Here is a 19,161-nt window from a genome sequence, read left to right on the forward strand (position 1 = left end):
GAGGGCTGAGTTTTCCCTTGGGACGTAGAGCACATTCCAGCATGGTAACCGACAGCCTGGCTGCCTGCTGCCCCTGCTGCCTGCAGTTCTGCTTCTGCCTGCACAGGAGAGCATGGCTGTAGCACGACTGTACACCCAGACTCCACATACAAACGCTGCCGTGTTGAAACAACGAGCGGCTGCACTTGTGCTTCAGCAAAGCCGTTACCATCCTCCCCCTCCTCGCTGCCAGCAGAGGTGGTTATTCACCGCACGTCTGGTGTTCGACTCCACTAACCACAGAGATTTCTTACCTTCTCCAGCCTGGCACCGGTATCGCTGCAGTGCTTTTATTTTCGGGATGGAATGACCTGCAATGCAGAGGCTCGCTCACTACGGTGATCCTTCTACCAGATCTCTAATCCTCAGTCCCCCTGGGTAATGCCTGGAGTAGGAAACTACTTGGCATAGTAAGCACGTCAGCATTTTCCTAGCTGCGTTTATTGGCTCATTTGCTGCATCCCTGACTTAAGTTTTGTTTCCTTTTAGCTCTCACTTTCTCCAACCTCCTGCTGTGCCTTGAACTTGGTATCCCCCAGCTCACCTCTCGCTGGCCAGACGTAGGCTAGAAGGGGGCAGCACGCTCCCTCCCCTCATTTGTATGAAGGGCGGCAGATCTGAGAATGGAGGAAACGTGGGGAGACAGGACTCTCCAGGGCAGCAGCATCTCCCCTCTCGAACTTCCTGGGAGGCTGAGGAAGGCTGATGAAGGTAGAGCCTCCCACCTCTGCCGTGCTGAGATTTGCAGGTTATTAATTACAGGGACCTCGCCGGAAGAGCAAGCAGGAAAAAAGTGCAAGTGGCAGAGCTGCCAGTCTCCAAGTTATACGCAGAGAAGCAAAAGATCCTTTGTTTGGAGAAAAGGGTGGGGGTTTGGTTTTCTTTTTTAATCACTATTAACCGTGAGAGATATTAGTGCTATATGGGAAAAAGAACTCACCCCCGTGCCTGGGTTTCTTTTAATATTTCTCTGAAACAATTAAAAAGAAGCCCCAGCACAATTAATTTGTAGTAAGGCACATACTACATCATTTACCCCCATCGCTTCTGTCAAATCTCACTTTTATTATCCTTTTTGAAAATCTGGGAACCAGAGGCATCAGAGGAAACCACAGCTGCAACGGAGACAGCGACGGTCCTGCTGCTGCCTTCCAGAGACCAACATTTCAACCCCTGCGCTGGGCCCGTTCCCCATCCAGCTTCTCTAAATATCCCAAGCGGAATATTTAACCATGGAGCCTTTGTTTTGCCTCAGCACCTTTTTTTTTTTTTTTTTTTTTTTTTTTTGCCACTAAACGGCCGCCGCTGTTAAAACCGCAGCCATCTCCCACTCGCAGGCAGCAAGGGGGGCTTCCCGCTCACGTGGGAAAGCACTTCAGGGTGAAGAGATTTTCATGGAAATAAGTTATGCTCATGTTAATGGCAAGAATGATGCAATCGCAGCACACCTGCTGAACGGGCATTATCTGCTGGGTTTGTTTTGTCACCGCCTGGCTTTTAAGGAAGGGGGAAGGAGAAAAAGTAGAGGCATGAAGGGGGCCTGTTAAAAAATGGAAGAAATGAAAAGTGGCATCATTGGGGGATTTGAGGATTAACATCATTTATAAGCGATACTGACGGTGAAAAGAATCACAAGCAAAAAGGTTTGTGTGTGATGCAGCAAGAAAAGGAGAGATGCAACGAGCAAGAAGCTAAAAGGACAAAGCGGTCAAAGCAGCAAGCCAGGACAATAATTTTTGGAGGAGCACCGTGAATGCATGTAAAAAGCAGGGGAAGATGGGATTTCTCAAAGGAAGAGGCTGCAGGAGCTCAGGGGGAAAAAAAAAAAAAAAAAAGATGAAAGCCTCTGTAACAGTTCTGTGTGAAGAGTGGAAATGAAAGATTAAAGCTCTAACCCAACACCGCGGCAATGCCCAGCGGCCGATCGCGCAGCGAGCTGTGTTCAAACGGCCTACAACAGCCTCGACTCCAATCAGCTGAAAGCAAAACTCGGGAGGAAAGGAACAGGCGGAGCTCACGTCTCACCCGGCACCTCCCGCAAAAGGTGAGAAACCTTTGAGAAACTGCCAAGAACCAAGCGAGGAGCTGGGCACCGGCGGGCAGCTCCCGAGAGCCGGTAAGAAAATGTAACACGGAAACCCGGCGCAGAAGGGGATCCTAAAGCTACAGAGGTTTGGGATGCGGCGGAAATCCTCCTCGCACGAGTAGGGAAATCACTCCTATTAAAGGATGATCACGCCGAAGAGTTATTATCGGTCACTCTCCCTCGCTTGCTTTATGCAATTATCCTAATTATCCTAATTGCATAAAGGCTATTAGCGATTAGTTTGGTAACTGGACTTTTGTTACAGGCTCTCCGTTTTTGGCATAATTTTGTTCCTCATACAAATACCACCTTAAAGCGATATTTAAAGACCTCTTTAAGTACGTGCACAAGTGTTTTCCTGAGCAGGAGATTCAAATTTCTGTGTAAAAGCATAAACCATAAAAATGATACCCAAGCAAATGTACGTTTTTATTCTCCCTCCGTCACAGACCCACACCCAACTCTTCGAATGACATTTCGCCACAGGCATCGCGGTGTCTGTATCAAGACAGCGTCATGCATTTAGTTCCACTTTTTTATTATTCAACTTTTTATACATAATAAATACAAACTTTTTACAGCCAATATAAAGAAAGCATTTGCAGCTATGCTTTCAGTGTACTGACGCTGTACATGATGATACGTCGAATACATGCCCTGTATGAAGAAATCATAGTTAAAAAGGAGGCATATTTTTACAACTTTTCTTTTTTTTTTTTTTTTTAAATAAAATTAGCAGCTCTTACAGAAAATATTTTAAAATACAACTAAAGAGACTTTAAATAACACTTTCTGAATTTTGAAAGTCCAGGTATGAAGGACACAGAAAAACTGGCCAAAGAAATTGAACATGAACATTATGGCAATACTTGCTTTTCTTCTGCATTGTGAAGCTTTCAAAATTTTTGCAAACAGTTAAATCTTTTTTAAAAACTTTTTTTTTTTTTTTTAAACTTAAGAATAAGTTTGATAAACACATAAAAAGACCTCAAACAGATCAACAGGACAAGAGGTGCAAAAGAATGAAAAATATGGAAAAGACTTCATTGGACAGTCACTGATTTCATAACTGACCCATGAATTGTTTTCTTCAAACAGCCCCACTCTTGGTTAAAGATCCCACTGGGAAAGGAGATTGGCAAACACAAATGTCTCAGAGACCCAGCTTGGGTTGGGATTTACAAGTATGTGCAAAGTTTATGATAAAATCTTGTTAGATGATTTTTTTTTTTTGTGTGTGTAAATGCAGCTTCAAAAAATAGCCCTTGTTAGTAAACTAAAGGTAGAAAACTTACTGGCTTAGAAAAAAAAAAGAAGACATAAGAGCGCATTCAACAGAACCCATATAACAGCTCAAAAAAACCAACCTTGTGATGCCTTTTAACCGAAGCTTTGATCTGATGGAGATTGCTGAAAACAATTTAGTAAGTACACAAAGAAAACCCCGTTTTCATCCAGTTCTTCCCTCTCCTCTGACCATTTCTCTCCATGTTAAACCTCAGAATACCCCCTGTCCTTCCCTTTCAAACAACAACAACAAAAAGCTTCCTTTCCAGAGACCTCCGATTGAAAATCAGTTTTGAAAGCCTTTTAGTCTTTATTTCTTGCCTAAGAGTAATTTGAGACCATAGTCTTGGCCACAAAGGCGGGCTGAAAGCGTCGCAGAGACCAGAGCTCTCCCTGGCTTCTGGCTTTGGCTAGTCAACGGGCTTCGCACGGGAAAATGCTACAGGACCATCCAATGCAAAAACTAAATAACGCATGTAAATACTCTAAATGTAACTTCTAACTCTAGCCAGATGTTTTGATGACAAAGATATACTGCTAATGTTGGATAATAAAGTACACGGCAATAACTGGGATAAGAGTGACCCAAATACTTTTAAAAAAAAAAAAAACAACCAAAACCCCCAAAATCTGCTAAGAAAAAAATGAAGCTCAATTTCCAGATCTAGACAAAATCTCACTTACTTTTCTACCAGTTGGTTTATGCTATGGAACAAGATGTTGCTACTAATTCAGCACCTCCATATTAGATACTCTATTACTAAATGTACTGCATAAATATTAATACAAAGAACATAACAGTTTAACTGTTAATTATTGAAGAGGTGTGCATTAATGTAATTAACGCCATATGATCTGCATCAGTTTTCCTTATCTATAAGATTATTTTCCTGTTTCTTCCTTTCTGCAAGGGGATTAAAGAGGAGCCAGCCTCTCCTTATACTTATTTTTCAGTTCCCTTTTTCATTCCGCAAGATCTGATTAATACCTAATCAGACAAGTAATGCTACTTGAAGAATTGACAATCTTTAACACATTTCTATGGCAACAGTAATATACTGTACTAATGCACGTGATCGAAGTATGCTATGACTAAGTTGCATGAACGAGGCTCTTTCCTCAGCCTCCGTATAAAAATTGACCATCTTCAGCCAAGAGAGAAACCTGCTCCAAGGCAATCCTCTGCTCGCTGTTTGGCCCGTCTTGGTTTGTGCTAAGAGAGGAAGAATGATGTATATAAATCAAAACAAAAAAAAGGCACAAAATATTCATGACTGTGGGAAGGAATCCACCATGTCACTGCCACATAAAATCCTCCCTATCTCTTGCTCTATTAAAAGTCTTCATCATGCAAAGGTGCCTAAAAACGAGATTGACCAAATATCGCGTTTGGTCTTGATTGTAGCACTACTACTTAACTAGTCCAATCATTACACCAGAGTGATTTCCACGTCCTCTATCTTCTCTGTTGTCCGGCGATGATGCTGTGTAGGGGGTGGTGGAGCTGCTCGCACCTGAAATGGCCAGAACCAGCCTGTAACTATCAGAAAACTGACAACATTTCAGAACTTGCACAGACTAAAACTGCAACTTCGGGCTCATACCTCAAGATGACACAGATATACAGATTGTTTATTAAGATCGACAGAACTACAGTGAGTATCTAGCTGAATTCAGGCCCAGTAGTCTCAAATTAAGCCATCAAGGCTTTTTATTATAACCTGTCACCACGCTCAGGTGATTTTTCATAAAATACCAGGTTGGACGGGACCTCAAGGATCACCTGGTCCAACCTTTCTGGCATCTTGCTCCAGGATGACTAGCAGTCACAACGGGGCAAACACACCGGGTGAAAACACCCATCTATTCTGCCTGTACCATGCATAAGCCGGTACATAAACCTGGGATGGACTCTGGACTTTACACCAAATGCTGAAATCTGATGACGCCCTTGCCTGGAATTTCTGGAAAGTACAAAAATGTCTTGTTGCATCTAAGTGGCTTACTCATATTTAATCAATCACTGACCTGAACGATCCACACCTGAAATCTGGTGCTATTTTTACACTCTGCCACATCAATGAAGTTGTTATTGCTCCTGATGGAGATTAGCTTAAGCACTAACAACATTTCATGCGGGATTTTTAGGATTTCAGAATACACCAGAGTGGAGCAATACCATTAACAAGCTTCACAATATCTTCAAACCAGGGATATTTAAAATGCAATACTAACAGAAATCCTTTCAATTAAGGCATGACACTGTAGTAATATCTTGAAAAGACAGTAAATTGCAAGAAACTTGTGAAGAAAATATAAATCTACAAAATGGAAAAGCTGTCTTTTTATAAGGGAGTAAGACAATGTGAAACTGTTCATTACTTAACGATGCAGTTCTACCTCTGCCTTGTGTGTGTCAGAGAATAAAACTAACTCACGGGCTACTGGGATGTTCAGAATGTAATTTTTGAATACCCAAAAGTGCTCTTTTTCTGCAACCTCATTCATTGAGAATGCCAGGAAAATACAGATGTTACATCTTAATACGGTTTGGTTTAGGACACTGAACCCCCCGAAACTTGATTTCAAAGTTAATCCTAGGAGATGGATTTTGCAAGTTCTAAGTGATCAAATTCTTCCTTTTCTTTTTCTGGCAAACTCTCCCTTTCTAGGCCGCAAAGACATCACCAAATATATAGACCTCACCGTTTGGAATTTTTAATCCAAAACCTTCAAATCAAGGGGTTCGGAAATAAATTTAACCCTAAATGCAATGGAGCCCCAAGGGCCGTGTATTACATCAAACTGCTGGCCAGCAGATTTGTCTGCCAGCACGTTGGAGAAGAAGCAATTGTACAAATGATATGATTAAACTGTTCTGGCATTTATTCACCACCTCTTTTTTAGTTCTGTTTAGGGGTTATTTCATGTGGCAAGAACAGAAACAACCTCCCAACGCCTGAAAAGGCAGTATAAGTTTATCGACTAACATCTATTTTACTATCATTAGAGGTGTAATCTCCTCCCAGGTTCGATTTCACCCAGAGACACGCAGGTGTTACAACTATAAAAGCAGATACAGAAGGGCAGGTTAGATGAAGGACAGGGGAGGAACAGGATTCAAGGTCATCTTTAAACAGTGACTTACTGTTTAAACAAGTGCAGCTCTGTTTTGTTCCAGCGTTCACTTAATCTCAAATAGCTCTGATGTTCTATAGCTTTTTATCACATCTATGGTATTACCAAAGAGACTGAACAGACCTTTCCTCGCAGTATTCATCTGAGATACCGCATTTTTATACACACTAACTGGATTTGCAGAACACAGAGAGCCAAATCATCAGGTGCTGGATCACCACCCTGCTTTGAACGTACCTACCCCGATTTACCTAGACTTGGCCTGATAGTTTTGTAGCATCAATAAAAACAACAGCATTTGTTTTTAACTTACAGGTCGCAGTTTGCCATACGAAGTTTCGGGAGGAATTCGCGGAGGCTGTGAGAATCCAGGGGAGTCTGAACTGAAGTTGTTTTCTGAAAGAGTAAGCAGCAACCCATCACAGAATCCCAGAATCACCAAGGTTGGAAAAGATCCTCCAGTCCAACCATGAACCTCACCCTGACCGTTCCCAACTCCACCAGATCCCTCAGCGCTGGGTCAGCCCGACTCTTCAACCCCTCCAGGGATGGGGACTCCCCCCCTGCCCTGGGCAGCCCATTCCAACGCCCAACAACCCCTTCTGCAAAGAAATCCTTCCTAAGAGCCAGTCTGACCCTGCCCTGGCGCAGCTTGAGGCCATTCCCTCTTGGCCTGCCGCTGGTTCCTTGGCTCAAGAGACTCATCCCCCCTCTCTGCACCCTCCTCTCAGGGAGTTGGAGAGGGCCAGGAGGTCTCCCCTCAGCCTCCTCTTCTCCAGACTAAGCCCCCCCAGTTCCCTCAGCCGCTCCCCATCACACCTGTGCTCCAGACCCTGCACCAGCTCCGTTGCCCTTCTCTGGACACGCTCGAGTCATTCAATGGCCTTTTTGGAGTGAGGGGCCCAAAACTGAACCCAGGAATCGAGGGGCGGCCTCACCAGTGCTGAGCACAGGGGTAAGATCCCTTCCCTGTCCCTGCTGGCCACGCTAGTGCTGATACAAGCCAGGATGCCACTGGTCTTCTTGGCCACCTGGGCACACTGCTGACTCATTATCAATCACCCCCCCCAGGTCCCTCTCTGACTGGCAGCTCTCCAGCCACTCCTCCCCAAGCCTGTAGCCCTGCTGGGGGTTGTTGTGGCCCAAGTGCAGCACCCGGCATTTGGCCTTATTAAAACTCATACAGTTGGCCTCAGCCCATCACTCCAGCCTGGCCAGATCTCTCTGCAGAGCCTCCCTACCCTCAAGCAGATCAACACTCCCACCCAACTCGGTGTCGTCTGCGAACTTACTGAGGGTGCCCATCACAGACAAGCCACTCAGTATTACTGAATTAACTTCATATTGCAAAAGCTTTTTTTTTTTTTTTTCCTTCTGAACTGTGAACATTCTAAATTAAGCATTTAGCTGAAATGTTTCTTCTACTATCACAAAATTCCTTACCGTTAGTTGATGGTGATCTGGGGAAGTACTGAGAACCTCTTTTATCCGGACTGTGGTAGGGACTAGTGGGAGGCTGGTCATACAGTGGCAGCGGTGGAAGGGCATTATTAGGCTTTGGAGTCGGGGATACCTGCGTTAAAAAGAGAGGGGGGCTGCAGAAAGCCTTATTCCTCCACAGTTTTTACATACAGACCGAGATGCAGCAAGTTCTCTGACACATCAGTTTGCTAGGAACTTTCATCTGGAGAAAAACTGTCAAAAGTGCTGTCAGGTATGTTTGGGAAGGAAAGCCAAGACATCCCACAGTGATTATATATATTTTTTTAAAATCATAGGTTGCCACTGAGCAGAAATGTTCATCCTCTCCCAGACAATTTCGACTTCTTGAATGTTATTTGGAAAAAGTCATCTGGCCAAGTGTGCCTCTCCACATCTATTCCCACAAAAGCATTAAGATCACGAATTTTATCCCAACTCAACTGCATATATATAAATTAAATGTTAAGTTTTCATGGTCTTCTCAAATCAAAGTATAAAAATACTGGAGAAATTACTTTGTAGGGAACATGGAAGTCCACTTTCCAGCACCACAGTTACACATGAGAATGCGTCTGTTTTTCTAATATGCTCTAAGGATTACAGAACTATATTGAAATGAGGGCATTTTAGCAAAAATTACTGTAATACAATATTTGGTAGTCAAAAATTGAGAGGATACAGAACAGATTTAAGTATGAAAACATTAAATTAGGGCTGAGAGAGCCCGTAATTCTCTTTTTGCCAGGTTCTGTTTGATGTCTCAGTCTGTGCCATAAATTACCTACAGGAAGCAGACTGTGAATTTTCTCCTTTGGTTCATTTCCTTCCTACCCCAATATTTGCCTTTATTCACAAATTTGTTACATTTACCAAAATATATCAGTTGATAATTATTAGGCTGGGTAAAAAACTAAAAGGTAAGTACTCAGGTTTTTTTTTTTTTATTTAATTTGGTTCTGATTTTTTTTCCTAAAGAAACAGCAGATCTTTCCAGCCTTGCAAAATCACCCTAACAAACTAGTATCGTCCGTGCAAGGCAGCACCTCAACTCTTTACGTACCTGAATATCTCCAATCCACTGAGTCTCTCCATTTTCTGAGGCCGTAAGCTCTTCAACTAATACTGATGGGAACACCCCAATGCGCCCGTTGAATTCTCCTTCCCAAAAGCCATCATCGTCTTGATTTTCCTTGTTCAAGATGCGGATGATTGCTCCTTCCGGGAAGGAGAGCTCATCATCTGTCTGGCCCTCGTAATCATAAAGTGCTTTTACGAAACAGACTGAAGAATGGAAACGGGGGAAAAAAAAAGTGTAATTGGCAAGAGTTTAAAAAAAAAAAATAAGTACTATATGTACTCTTATGGTTGGACTCGATGATCTTAAAGGTCTTTTCCAACCTAAATGATACTATGATACTGTAATTGCTGAGTCAAATCACTTTAGTTTTCACTGGTTTTAGTTAATGTTAATCTCAACTCTATGCCACAGCCAGGTTAATTATGCAGATGTGATAGGAGACAGGTAATTCTTGAGAACAGTTGTACTCAGATACAAGTCAAATACGAGAAATTCTCAGGTGCGACACCCAGACTCGATACGCAGAATGCTTTCGAGAACGAGCTTAATATACTCTTTATTTTTTAATCAGTATTTACCACTGGAGTCTCCATTCAGGCTGCCTGAGACTAAGTCAGCCTCAGTGGAGTTATTTGAGGTGTGTGATCGACTGTCCAGTGCCGCGAGGGACTGCAGCATACTCAGCAGGCTGCTGGATGTCGGGAACTGCAGGTACTTCTCCGGCACGTAACCCACTTGACCCGCTTTATTCCGTGCCTGGAAATAAAACGACAGAAAAGATGCTCTGCTTTTGTGTACTACTCTGAAAAGAACTCAAATACTTTCTCCCGTCCCAAGTTCTATTTCTAATAGTGAAAAGAAAACAATCTCAGAAAAATGATACCTTTACCCAGTCTTCCATATCTCCGTCTTCAATAACCTCCAAAACCTCGTGCTCCTCTATGGTCAATTCATCTGGCTGAGAAGCCTGAAGTGTGTAACAGAAGATTAGAAAATAAAAGTGTTTTCAGATGCACGGGACAGGCAGTGTAAAGAACATTCTCACCCAGACTTTTATTAAAACTTAGAAAATAAAAGTGTTCTCAGGTGCACAGGACAGGCAGTGTAAAGAACATTCTCACCCAGACTTCTATTAAAACTTACAGGTTTTAAAAAATTCAAAATGTTACGATGTAACATACTCAAAAACTTACTAATGAGGAGGGTTCTGTATACTTACTGACATTCACAAAACCCTTTTCCACTCTAGAGACAGATGGAAGCCCCCTGAATGCCACCCAGCACGTCAAACCCTATTTACTTTTGAAACTCTAATTACTCCGTACTCTAAGACTAAGCCTAAGCCTGCCGCCGGCCTCGGCTGCCGCAGCGGTGATTTACAGCTGACCCAGCAGTGCTGGCCGAGGTAAATTGCACGAATGCAGTTTGTCAGCAAAGCTTTAACTCACAAATGGTGGTGTCGCTATTCCAGCACAAAGAGGAGCTTTGTGGTGCAGCGTACAAGCGTGCCTGACACCCAGAAGGCATTTCTAATATGGCCACACCGGCTCAGCAACAAAAATTAAAACGTCTTCTAATGGCAGGCACGCAGCTGGTCTCCTTGAAGCCAGACAGGGACATCTCCACGCACATGCACAGGCTCCAGTACTCTGCCAAAGTGTAGTTTGTGTTTCACAACACTGCTGCAGTTTTTCACTAGATGCTCAATGTATTTAATGTGTGCCATTACCGAGTCAAGTGCTGACAACCTGCCTCAAACTCCCAGAGGCACAGTCACATCTATTATCTGTTTGTTGTATAATTCACTTTTCTAATCCGTTTTTTCAAAAAAATCACAAACCTTATATGAATAAACAACTTTGCAGGTGAGAGGATAATTTCTTAGAGTACCAGAAGGGCTAGAACTACTGTCATCAAAAACATCCATGCTGTCTTCAAACTCTTCACCTTCTTCCTTTTCTGCATCAGCATTAATCTATTAAAACAAAATAAATTTGGCATTATACCATCAAATAAAAATAAGTGAAGAAATAACAACAAAAATTAATCAAACGATATTCTTCAGTGTAGGGTATTTACTGCTCATGATTATTAAAACTGGACAAAAAACAATGACTCAATAATATTCAATACGATTCTCAGGTAACATCAGGAAAACAGTCACCAAACCAAGCAAATACAGGGAAACAAAAGAATAAGAGCTGTCACCAAATCCCATCTTTGCTGAACTCAGCTCTATTTCTTCATTCAAGCACAGGCCCATGGCCTTTAAAAAGAACTGCGGAAGATTTTGGAAACTCAACTGCTGGACAGTTATTTGCATAAGCTGTGAAACAGTGACTAATGTACTTTGGAGATGCTGTTTCAGAGGCATAGTGAATAGTTTAATGGAAAAAAGAGTCACTTACTGAGAATTTATGCTATTAAAAGATTAATGTACCTGTGACCACAAGTTATAAAATGAAACTGCAGTGGAAATAAACTTGAAAAAATAAAAATTAAAAAAAAAAAAAAAATCAGCCTTCCAGCTGGTGTATTCTGCACAATAGATTTGCTGCAGTTTATATTAAAAAAAAAAATCCTTAGAGAAAGCATGATGATTAAAAACTAGCTATAAAAGTTTAAATAAAAACTGAAGTCAATACACTGGAAAAATACAAGTTTCTATAAATGTAGTTTGGGCAACATTGACATGAGCTGTGCTTTGGCCTTGTGCCTGGATTAAACTTTGAATAAACACTTTATCTCATGTGAAAACAGGCAAGTCCTTCAAATCAAAGCCACACTGTTATGGTATTTGCCATCTCCCCTTTATTTATTCCTTTTTATTTGAGAGTGAATTTGGTATTCCTCGTGAAAACTGAAAGGCTGGTAAATCAACAAAAAGTTAGGCTGAGACCAAAAAGCCACTGTGCGGGCTCCCTAAAGCAGCTGCCTCCATACCTCTGCTCCGTAACATCTTTGCTCTCCTACACCTGGAGTAGAAGATCACCAAGCTTCACTATTTTGTGATTTGGATTAGTTTTATGTTACAACTTTTACCATATGTCCTTGTAATTCATGTTATTTTTTCCCTGCTCGTTGTCATTCACGTGGAGTTTGCATCCATTGCCACTTAAATGCATTAATGGATGTTGCAGTAACAAAAAAATCGCTGTCCTACCTAGCTAATGCTTTGATATATTACCAACCAACTATAAATTACAGCAAATTTAAGGTCTCCCCCTCCAGTTTCTAACTGCCTTTTGCTGTGCATGGTCTACATCCCAGCAGCCAAAGCTGACATGCAGCTGACAGCCCTACGAAACATCATGGAAATTAGTGTATCATGTCTAGAAAGACTCGTTTGTAAAATATCTGGTCCTGGTTTTCTAACACGAGGAGGAAAAACACATTTTAATTTTCAGTGTGTGGGCTGCTCAAACTCCTTGAATAGAATCATTTGCAAAGTAGGCACACAGAGGGAAAACAGCACTAATGATACAGAAAACTTAGCAGTTTGTTTCATAAAGCTCATCTTTCTGTGGAGTCTGGTAATGAAAAGACATAATAAATAAAATAAATAAATAAAATAAATATAAATATAAATACAAATAAATAAATACAAATAAATAAATAAATAAATAAAAGACAGTATAAGCAAAGAATAAATACATCAGCTACAATCATCCCGAAGGTATGTAACAGGGAACAAATGTAAGAGTAAAGGCGGGTAAGGCGACACGATTAGCTCGATTATACATATGAAAAAAGGCATGTGAATAGATTTCTCGATCTGGTTTTGCTGCCCATCCTACACAAAAGGGATTCAATACCAAAAAGAACACCAAAACCGCTTTTCTTCTGTCCTCAGAAATGCACAGACCCTGGCCACAACAGAGAACACATTTATACTGAACCGCCTCCGGTTTGATTTGGACGTATGACCTGTAGGAGCTAAAAAAGGCTGAAATTTCCTGCCAGTTCACTAACAGAGCAGCCGCCGGAGCACGGGGAGGTGTCGATCAGCCAGAGGCAGTTTGCAATACCCGTATTTAGGGACTGAAATCACAGTTGGTTTCGCACAGGTTGCTGGTACCAGATGACCATCAGGCCTGAATATGAACCAGTAACCTAATAATTGAAAGAAACTATAAGCTTTGACAGTTAAAAGATGCTCTATCCCTTTACTAAAAGCACCATTTTCACATTCACAGTAAATGTACCAACTGCAAACTTTATTTCTAACCCTAAAATACTGTACTTCTACTGTACAAATGTTTCTCATAACTGTACTGCTTCAGGTCCCAGCAAATACAGAACAAAACACAAACCCTGTAAAGACGTTATTCTCGCCTCCTTTTTGAATAAATTACATAGTATTTACAACACATTTGTTGTAGGCAGCATAAAGGTTTCCCAGAGATGTTAATATGTAAGAGTAGCATTGCATACGTTTTCCAGGTGATGTTAGAATTAACTTTTTTGGGCATGTACACTGGGAAAAAAAGTCTTATCTCCTCAGATTACGCATTTCATCATTATGGCAGAAAGTCAGCCAACTGGATAGGTGATGGGATATTAACTCCTTCAGCTTGTTACATTATTGGAGCAGGTTAAATAAATACAGTGATACCAAGCCATCGGTGCTGCCTTCTTCTTTTTAAGCTCTTTGAAAAGAAAATTTCCCGAGAGCTTTGCTGATCAAATTGTATCACGACAAATACGGGCACGAAGCAAAGCAGCGCACAACATAAGGATGGCAGAGAGCTGCTTTCTGAACATTAAACACTGCCTGCTCTTCAAGGGTGAAGTGAAAGCACTGCTTGTTATATGCTGCAGTTAATTCTTCTAATCGTTGCAAGCAGCGTAATTTCGGTAACAGTGCTAATAATTCCATCTACGGGCTGTCCCCATCTGGCCTGCCAAGGTCAACAGCATCTTTTTTTTTTTTTTTTTTAATACAGGAGCGTACGTAAGTGTAAAAGAGGAAAATAAGAATCAGAGTTTAACCTCCCACGCTGTGGCATCTGCTGGCTCGCCAGGGACTAGCAGAGGGTTTGGCTCCAGGGCTGACTGTTGGCATGGCTGATGAGACAGAGAACAAGGTACTGGGCGCGGTCCAACGTGCACAACGGGAAGTTAAAGGAGGTGGAGTACAAGAAGAAAGGGGAAAACCACTGTTAAACACAGCTATGTAACATATCCTCATCTACCCTGGCTAGAAAGGATCTGAAATGGAAGTCGGCACAAGAACTCCTTTGGGATTGGGAGGGCTGGAGCTCGGATCTGCATACTACACCTTTAATCTCTAATTATACCACTAACCATGGGAGCAAGGCCTGCAGAGACAGGCTACGCAGAGCAGGGACTGTAACAACCTTTACTGCAAATCACCGTCACCGTGTTGGAGCTCTGTGTGTAACATCCCAGAAGCAACACCCTAACACCCCGAAGAGAGCAAAGAGTGGGTCTTGTCAGGATTTGCTGAGCTTCAGCGCGCGCTCACTTTTTTGAACTAAAGTTGACCTGTACATCCAAAAAAACCTTTCCCTCTAAGGGTTCACCACCATTACCAAGAAAACAATAAAGAAGCAGAAAAACATGAAGAAACATGGGAACGAGCAGGATTTTTTGTGTGTAGATAGCACATACTTGCTGAAATGGAGATTTTGTTTCTCTTAGGTGGTCAGCGAGAGCAAGCCATCCTCTAAATTGTTTGCAATGCAATGAAAAACCACATCCCCATTCCCCCTGAAAGCTTTGTTAGAGATATTCTGTCTGTCCAAAGCATTTAAGATTAAAAAGAAAGTGTGAATTAATTAATTTTAATAGCGTATGAAGACTACTTAGGAAAACATCCACATGCAAAGTGAGACTTTATAAAAGCCTCTGCGTTTTGTTAAATATATAAACACACAGAGAAAATTTAAAATTTGTTCGAGGCAAACTGACCAAACCTTCAGGAATTTTATTTTAGTTGGTTACTGGTGAAGAGCAACAGATTGGTTAGTTTTACTGCCCAAGGTGACAGCTCAGCATCGCATGCCATGTAGGGGAATTGAAAAAAAAAAAGGTTTTATGAGCTCTTTTAGCAGTTCCTCTTTCTGAACAGGGTTCAGGCAGCTGTTCGATTCAGCCATCACTATTTATTTTTGAAATATATCATTCTTGGGGGGCTAATGGGGAGGAAAATGAGAGTTTGCTTTTTATTTTTTCTTGAATTACATAAAAATGAGCTTTCTTCCAAGCTAAACAGATGGGAGATGTCTCTGGCCTATTTTGCAAACCAGCCATAGACATTACAAACGCAATTAGTCTTACGCAAAACTGAATAAAAAATAACGACCAATCTTCCACTGATCAAAGTTGCTTTTCAGTTCAATTTTGGGTATATTGGATAAAATTTTCAAAAGAGTTAGCTTGACTTTGAACACAGCAAGACACACGCAATTGAATTTAACAGTTTAAGAAGTTACCAACTCTTTGGATGAAATGCAGTAGTGATCAGGTTTGTGGTCTGCTCCAATTTAACTTCTTTACTGCTTTAAGTGAAACTAGTGATTCATATAGAAAATGCCAAATATTTACTGTGTCTCAAATAACAGGGCAGTAACTGGCAGGTGAATCGCAGTAACATCAAAATCTATGACAAATCTTTGAGGGAAACATCTAACCCTGCTCACAGGAATGGACAGTCTGTTTTCCAAGGCCTTACGCTGATTTTTAATGAATTAAATTTTCATCTCAAATATCCAAATCAATTTGGGAAAGAGGCTTTGCTCTGCCAATGCCTTTCACTGTGATCTCTACATAAATGACTCTAAGAGATGATGTAGAGTCTACAGTTTTCTAAACATTTAGAAGAATAAAGCCTTTCATCCAAGTATCTCGGATAACATCGTAAACTATTAATGAAACTTCAAAAAAAGACGCAGACATTTTTCTTTTCAGGAGATGGCAAATATATGTTATGGCACTTATCCAAGGTCAGAAAAATCAATCTAAATAAACTCAGCAACAGAACCCAGAAATCCTTTTTTTTTTTTTGGTTGGTTTCTTTTGCATTAAATTCAGCCACATGCTTCAGCCACATAGCTACAAGATTTTTCCAGTTAGCTAACAAACAACCAAATATTATCAATTTTGGTTTACAATCAATATTAACTTAGGAGTTGCTACTAGGGAAGAGCCACATGGGGACGAGGTGAGGTGAACTGGTTGGAAAGCGTACCAGGTGTGAAGAGCCGTTGTTGGTCACCGAGGGCAGGCTGGCCCAGCGTTCGTTTTCCAGTTCTTCCATCACTTGGTTCATGGCGCTTTTTAGCCACGTATCCACGGACACACCAATCTGCTTCAGCAGATCGAGACGGGCTTCTGCTTTCAGCTTAATTATCTGAGGAAATAAACACGCACAGGTCAGAATTCTTTCAAGATTACGTTTCGCTCCTTGCCACGATTCAAATGAGTTATTTCCTGATCCGCAAATTACTCAGGTGGCTCCAAAAGCTGCTCAACGTGGAAACGAGTCCGGCTCTTCATTTCCTTGCCTGCAGGAACGTGGTGTGAGAGCCAAGAGACAGGGAATGGTTTTCTAGAGATGCAAAACTACAGGCACAGCCAATTTCACAAGTTGGTGTTTTTAAAATAACATCTGTTCGTTTACGCTAACTTTCTATTCATATATGCTAGTGGTTGGTTAGTTTAGATTCTTTTCAAAGTGCAAAAACTCAGACAAAACCCAGTGCTTCACAGTATTTTTAACATTAGGAATACTCCTGGGCTACGGACCCTGGATGTCCTCACAGCTGGTGACTAAACTGGATGTGCTACACAAATAAATCTGATGCGATACACACACGCAAACCCACCACCCCCCAAAATGAGGCCATTTTCCACCAGCGCTTGCCAGAGATCACAGTAAGTTTATTTGTTATGGAAACAGAATATCTTAATAATTCCAAAATTAAATAAATATCACACTTCAGTGAACAGATTCGTGATTTTTGTCTTTAGAACAGAATGAAAAGTTAGGTTTTCTGACAGCTGGGTTCAGCTCAGCATCCTGGCATGCTTTGTGGCCTACAGAGCCAAGGCTTTAACAAATTCATGGCAAACCACCACCCTGATCCAAATTATTTAACAATCTAAACAGGAAAGAGTAGCATGAAGAAATTCAGAATTTCAAGAAAAGCAGAATTTCCAGAAAAGAAAAGCAGAATTTCAAAGACCGCATCAAGAAGTGGGGGGCAAACCTAGGAATAAAATCGAGGATATTTATGTCCAGTTCAGCCCTATCATCATCGGCCTGTTGCACTTGCTCATCAGAGGAACAAAAATCAAGTGATTTACCAAAGGTCCTTCAAGTGAGTCACTGATGGAGGCAATAACAGAAACTCACTGAACCGCCCTGGAGTTCTTCCTGCATTTCCTTTCACAGCATTGTTCATTCTTAGCACGTTACTGGACAAGTAGCAAAGTTCCATCTCCCTTCTCGCCCTTCCGCCCCCCTCCACGGGGATCAGAAGCCCTTTACTTCAGCATCACTGCCTGTATTGACACATCAAGCTGTCAGCGGTGCTGGGGAACCAAGCAGAACCAGCAGAAATAGATGGGTCTAAGCCAAAATCAGAGGGAAATTACTTTTTCTGTAGTGACTGAAGCACAGTAGACTGTGTAAGAATCGACGTACAGTGAATTAAAATGCCAACGGGTGCTACATACTTTTATCTCTTACCCATATCCTGACTACATACAAAATTTTGTGTTGAGCTGAAATGATACTGGTATTTGTCTTGTTTTTGACATGCTGCTGCACTTTACTATTATCTTTCTGTTAAGAAGATAAATCAGAAAATAAATGACTGTAACTTTCATTCAGCTGAACACTCAAACGTGGATCCATTTTAATCTTAAAACTATTTGCAAAGGTGACTTTAAACCTGTTTCAAACAATGAAACTACTTTCGAGAGCTATTATTTTTAATTCCATTTAGAAGAAATGTGATTTTTACAAAGTAGATAAGTTATTAGAGTAAAATTTATTCTGTGACATGTTATCTTCATATGGGTACAGCTGCATGCTCATACAGAGACTGAAGGATCGGACAGGGTGGAGAAATATTTCCCATGGGAAAAGCCAAAGCCACTTAGCAAGTGAAGTGTCCACTTCTCCGTGCAAGTGGTCTTCAGGTGAATAATTAACACGTACTGTAAATACTGTTCATATAGCTGAGAAAATGAGGAAAAAACTAAAATACATTAATATGCATCACACTACTTCAGTCAAGATTCAGAAAATACTGATTTAAAAAGAATAAAAAGTCCAAAGATTGAACTCACATCAGCATTTACACTGAAAGGCAGATCCTTTCAATTCAATTGTGGCATCAAGCATCTTCTGAAAACCTTGTAAGTCAGTGTGGCCCAAGCCCCAACCTGAAATTTGTAAATATTTACAAAAGCAATACCTATGAAAAGGTCTGAAATCACAAGTGTTAGATGGTGTTAAGAGTTTTGAGTTCCAGGGGTGAAGGGAGTAGGAATTTTATCCCTTTCCTGGTCTTAGAAAGGCAATACCTCTCACTTAGATTGTTTCATTTTGCCCCTACTTATATTAGTTTGCATATTTTAAAGCTGTAAGAACATGGAAACAATAATAATTTTAATTAATCATTAACCTTTTATTTTGAAAAATTTGTTTTAGGAGCACTTATTAAATTGAGAAGTGGATTTCTCACTCTATCAAGCTAAACAGAGAACACACTTTAAATCAAAGATGTTAGCACAGATGGGTTGCACCAAAAAAGCTGAATCCAAGGACGCCAATTTCTGCACGTGAACACACCTCTCTCCCGTTAATAAATATTCAAGATTTTGAACAAACCCACCTTCTAACTACATCTGTTTTGAAAGAAGGGGTGATGAGTGGCTCTACAGCACCCAGTGAAGATGAGCACTGCTCCTGCCTCTTATCTGGATGCTCCTACACTCAAGATGAAGCGTTGGAGCACGGTCAGCTCCAACCCTGGCAGCTGCACATCAACGCGCAGGTCAGACACCTGTAGTGGGA

The 19,161-nt window shown here is 41.2% G+C and overlaps 1 protein-coding gene across 2 annotated transcripts in view; it reads right to left on the reverse strand.

The window, feature by feature from the left end:
* Window positions 1-2,646: 2,646 nt before the first annotated feature.
* FCHSD2 (FCH and double SH3 domains 2) overlaps window positions 2,647-19,161 on the reverse strand; it is a 167,235-nt gene continuing 150,720 nt past the window's right edge. For both annotated transcript variants that reach the window (XM_074860533.1, XM_074860531.1), the window contains 8 exons: window positions 16,324-16,485; window positions 10,951-11,085; window positions 9,994-10,077; window positions 9,689-9,866; window positions 9,093-9,313; window positions 7,994-8,123; window positions 6,864-6,946; window positions 2,647-4,926 (listed from right to left, as the gene is read on the reverse strand). In XM_074860533.1, the coding sequence (XP_074716634.1) occupies window positions 4,843-4,926; window positions 6,864-6,946; window positions 7,994-8,123; window positions 9,093-9,313; window positions 9,689-9,866; window positions 9,994-10,077; window positions 10,951-11,085; window positions 16,324-16,485 (1,077 nt within the window). In that variant the 3' untranslated portion in view covers window positions 2,647-4,842. The remainder of the gene's footprint in view (window positions 4,927-6,863; window positions 6,947-7,993; window positions 8,124-9,092; window positions 9,314-9,688; window positions 9,867-9,993; window positions 10,078-10,950; window positions 11,086-16,323; window positions 16,486-19,161) is intronic.

Source organism: Strix uralensis, chromosome 2 (genome assembly GCF_047716275.1).
Source record: "Strix uralensis isolate ZFMK-TIS-50842 chromosome 2, bStrUra1, whole genome shotgun sequence".
Taxonomy (NCBI): Eukaryota; Metazoa; Chordata; class Aves; order Strigiformes; family Strigidae; genus Strix; species Strix uralensis.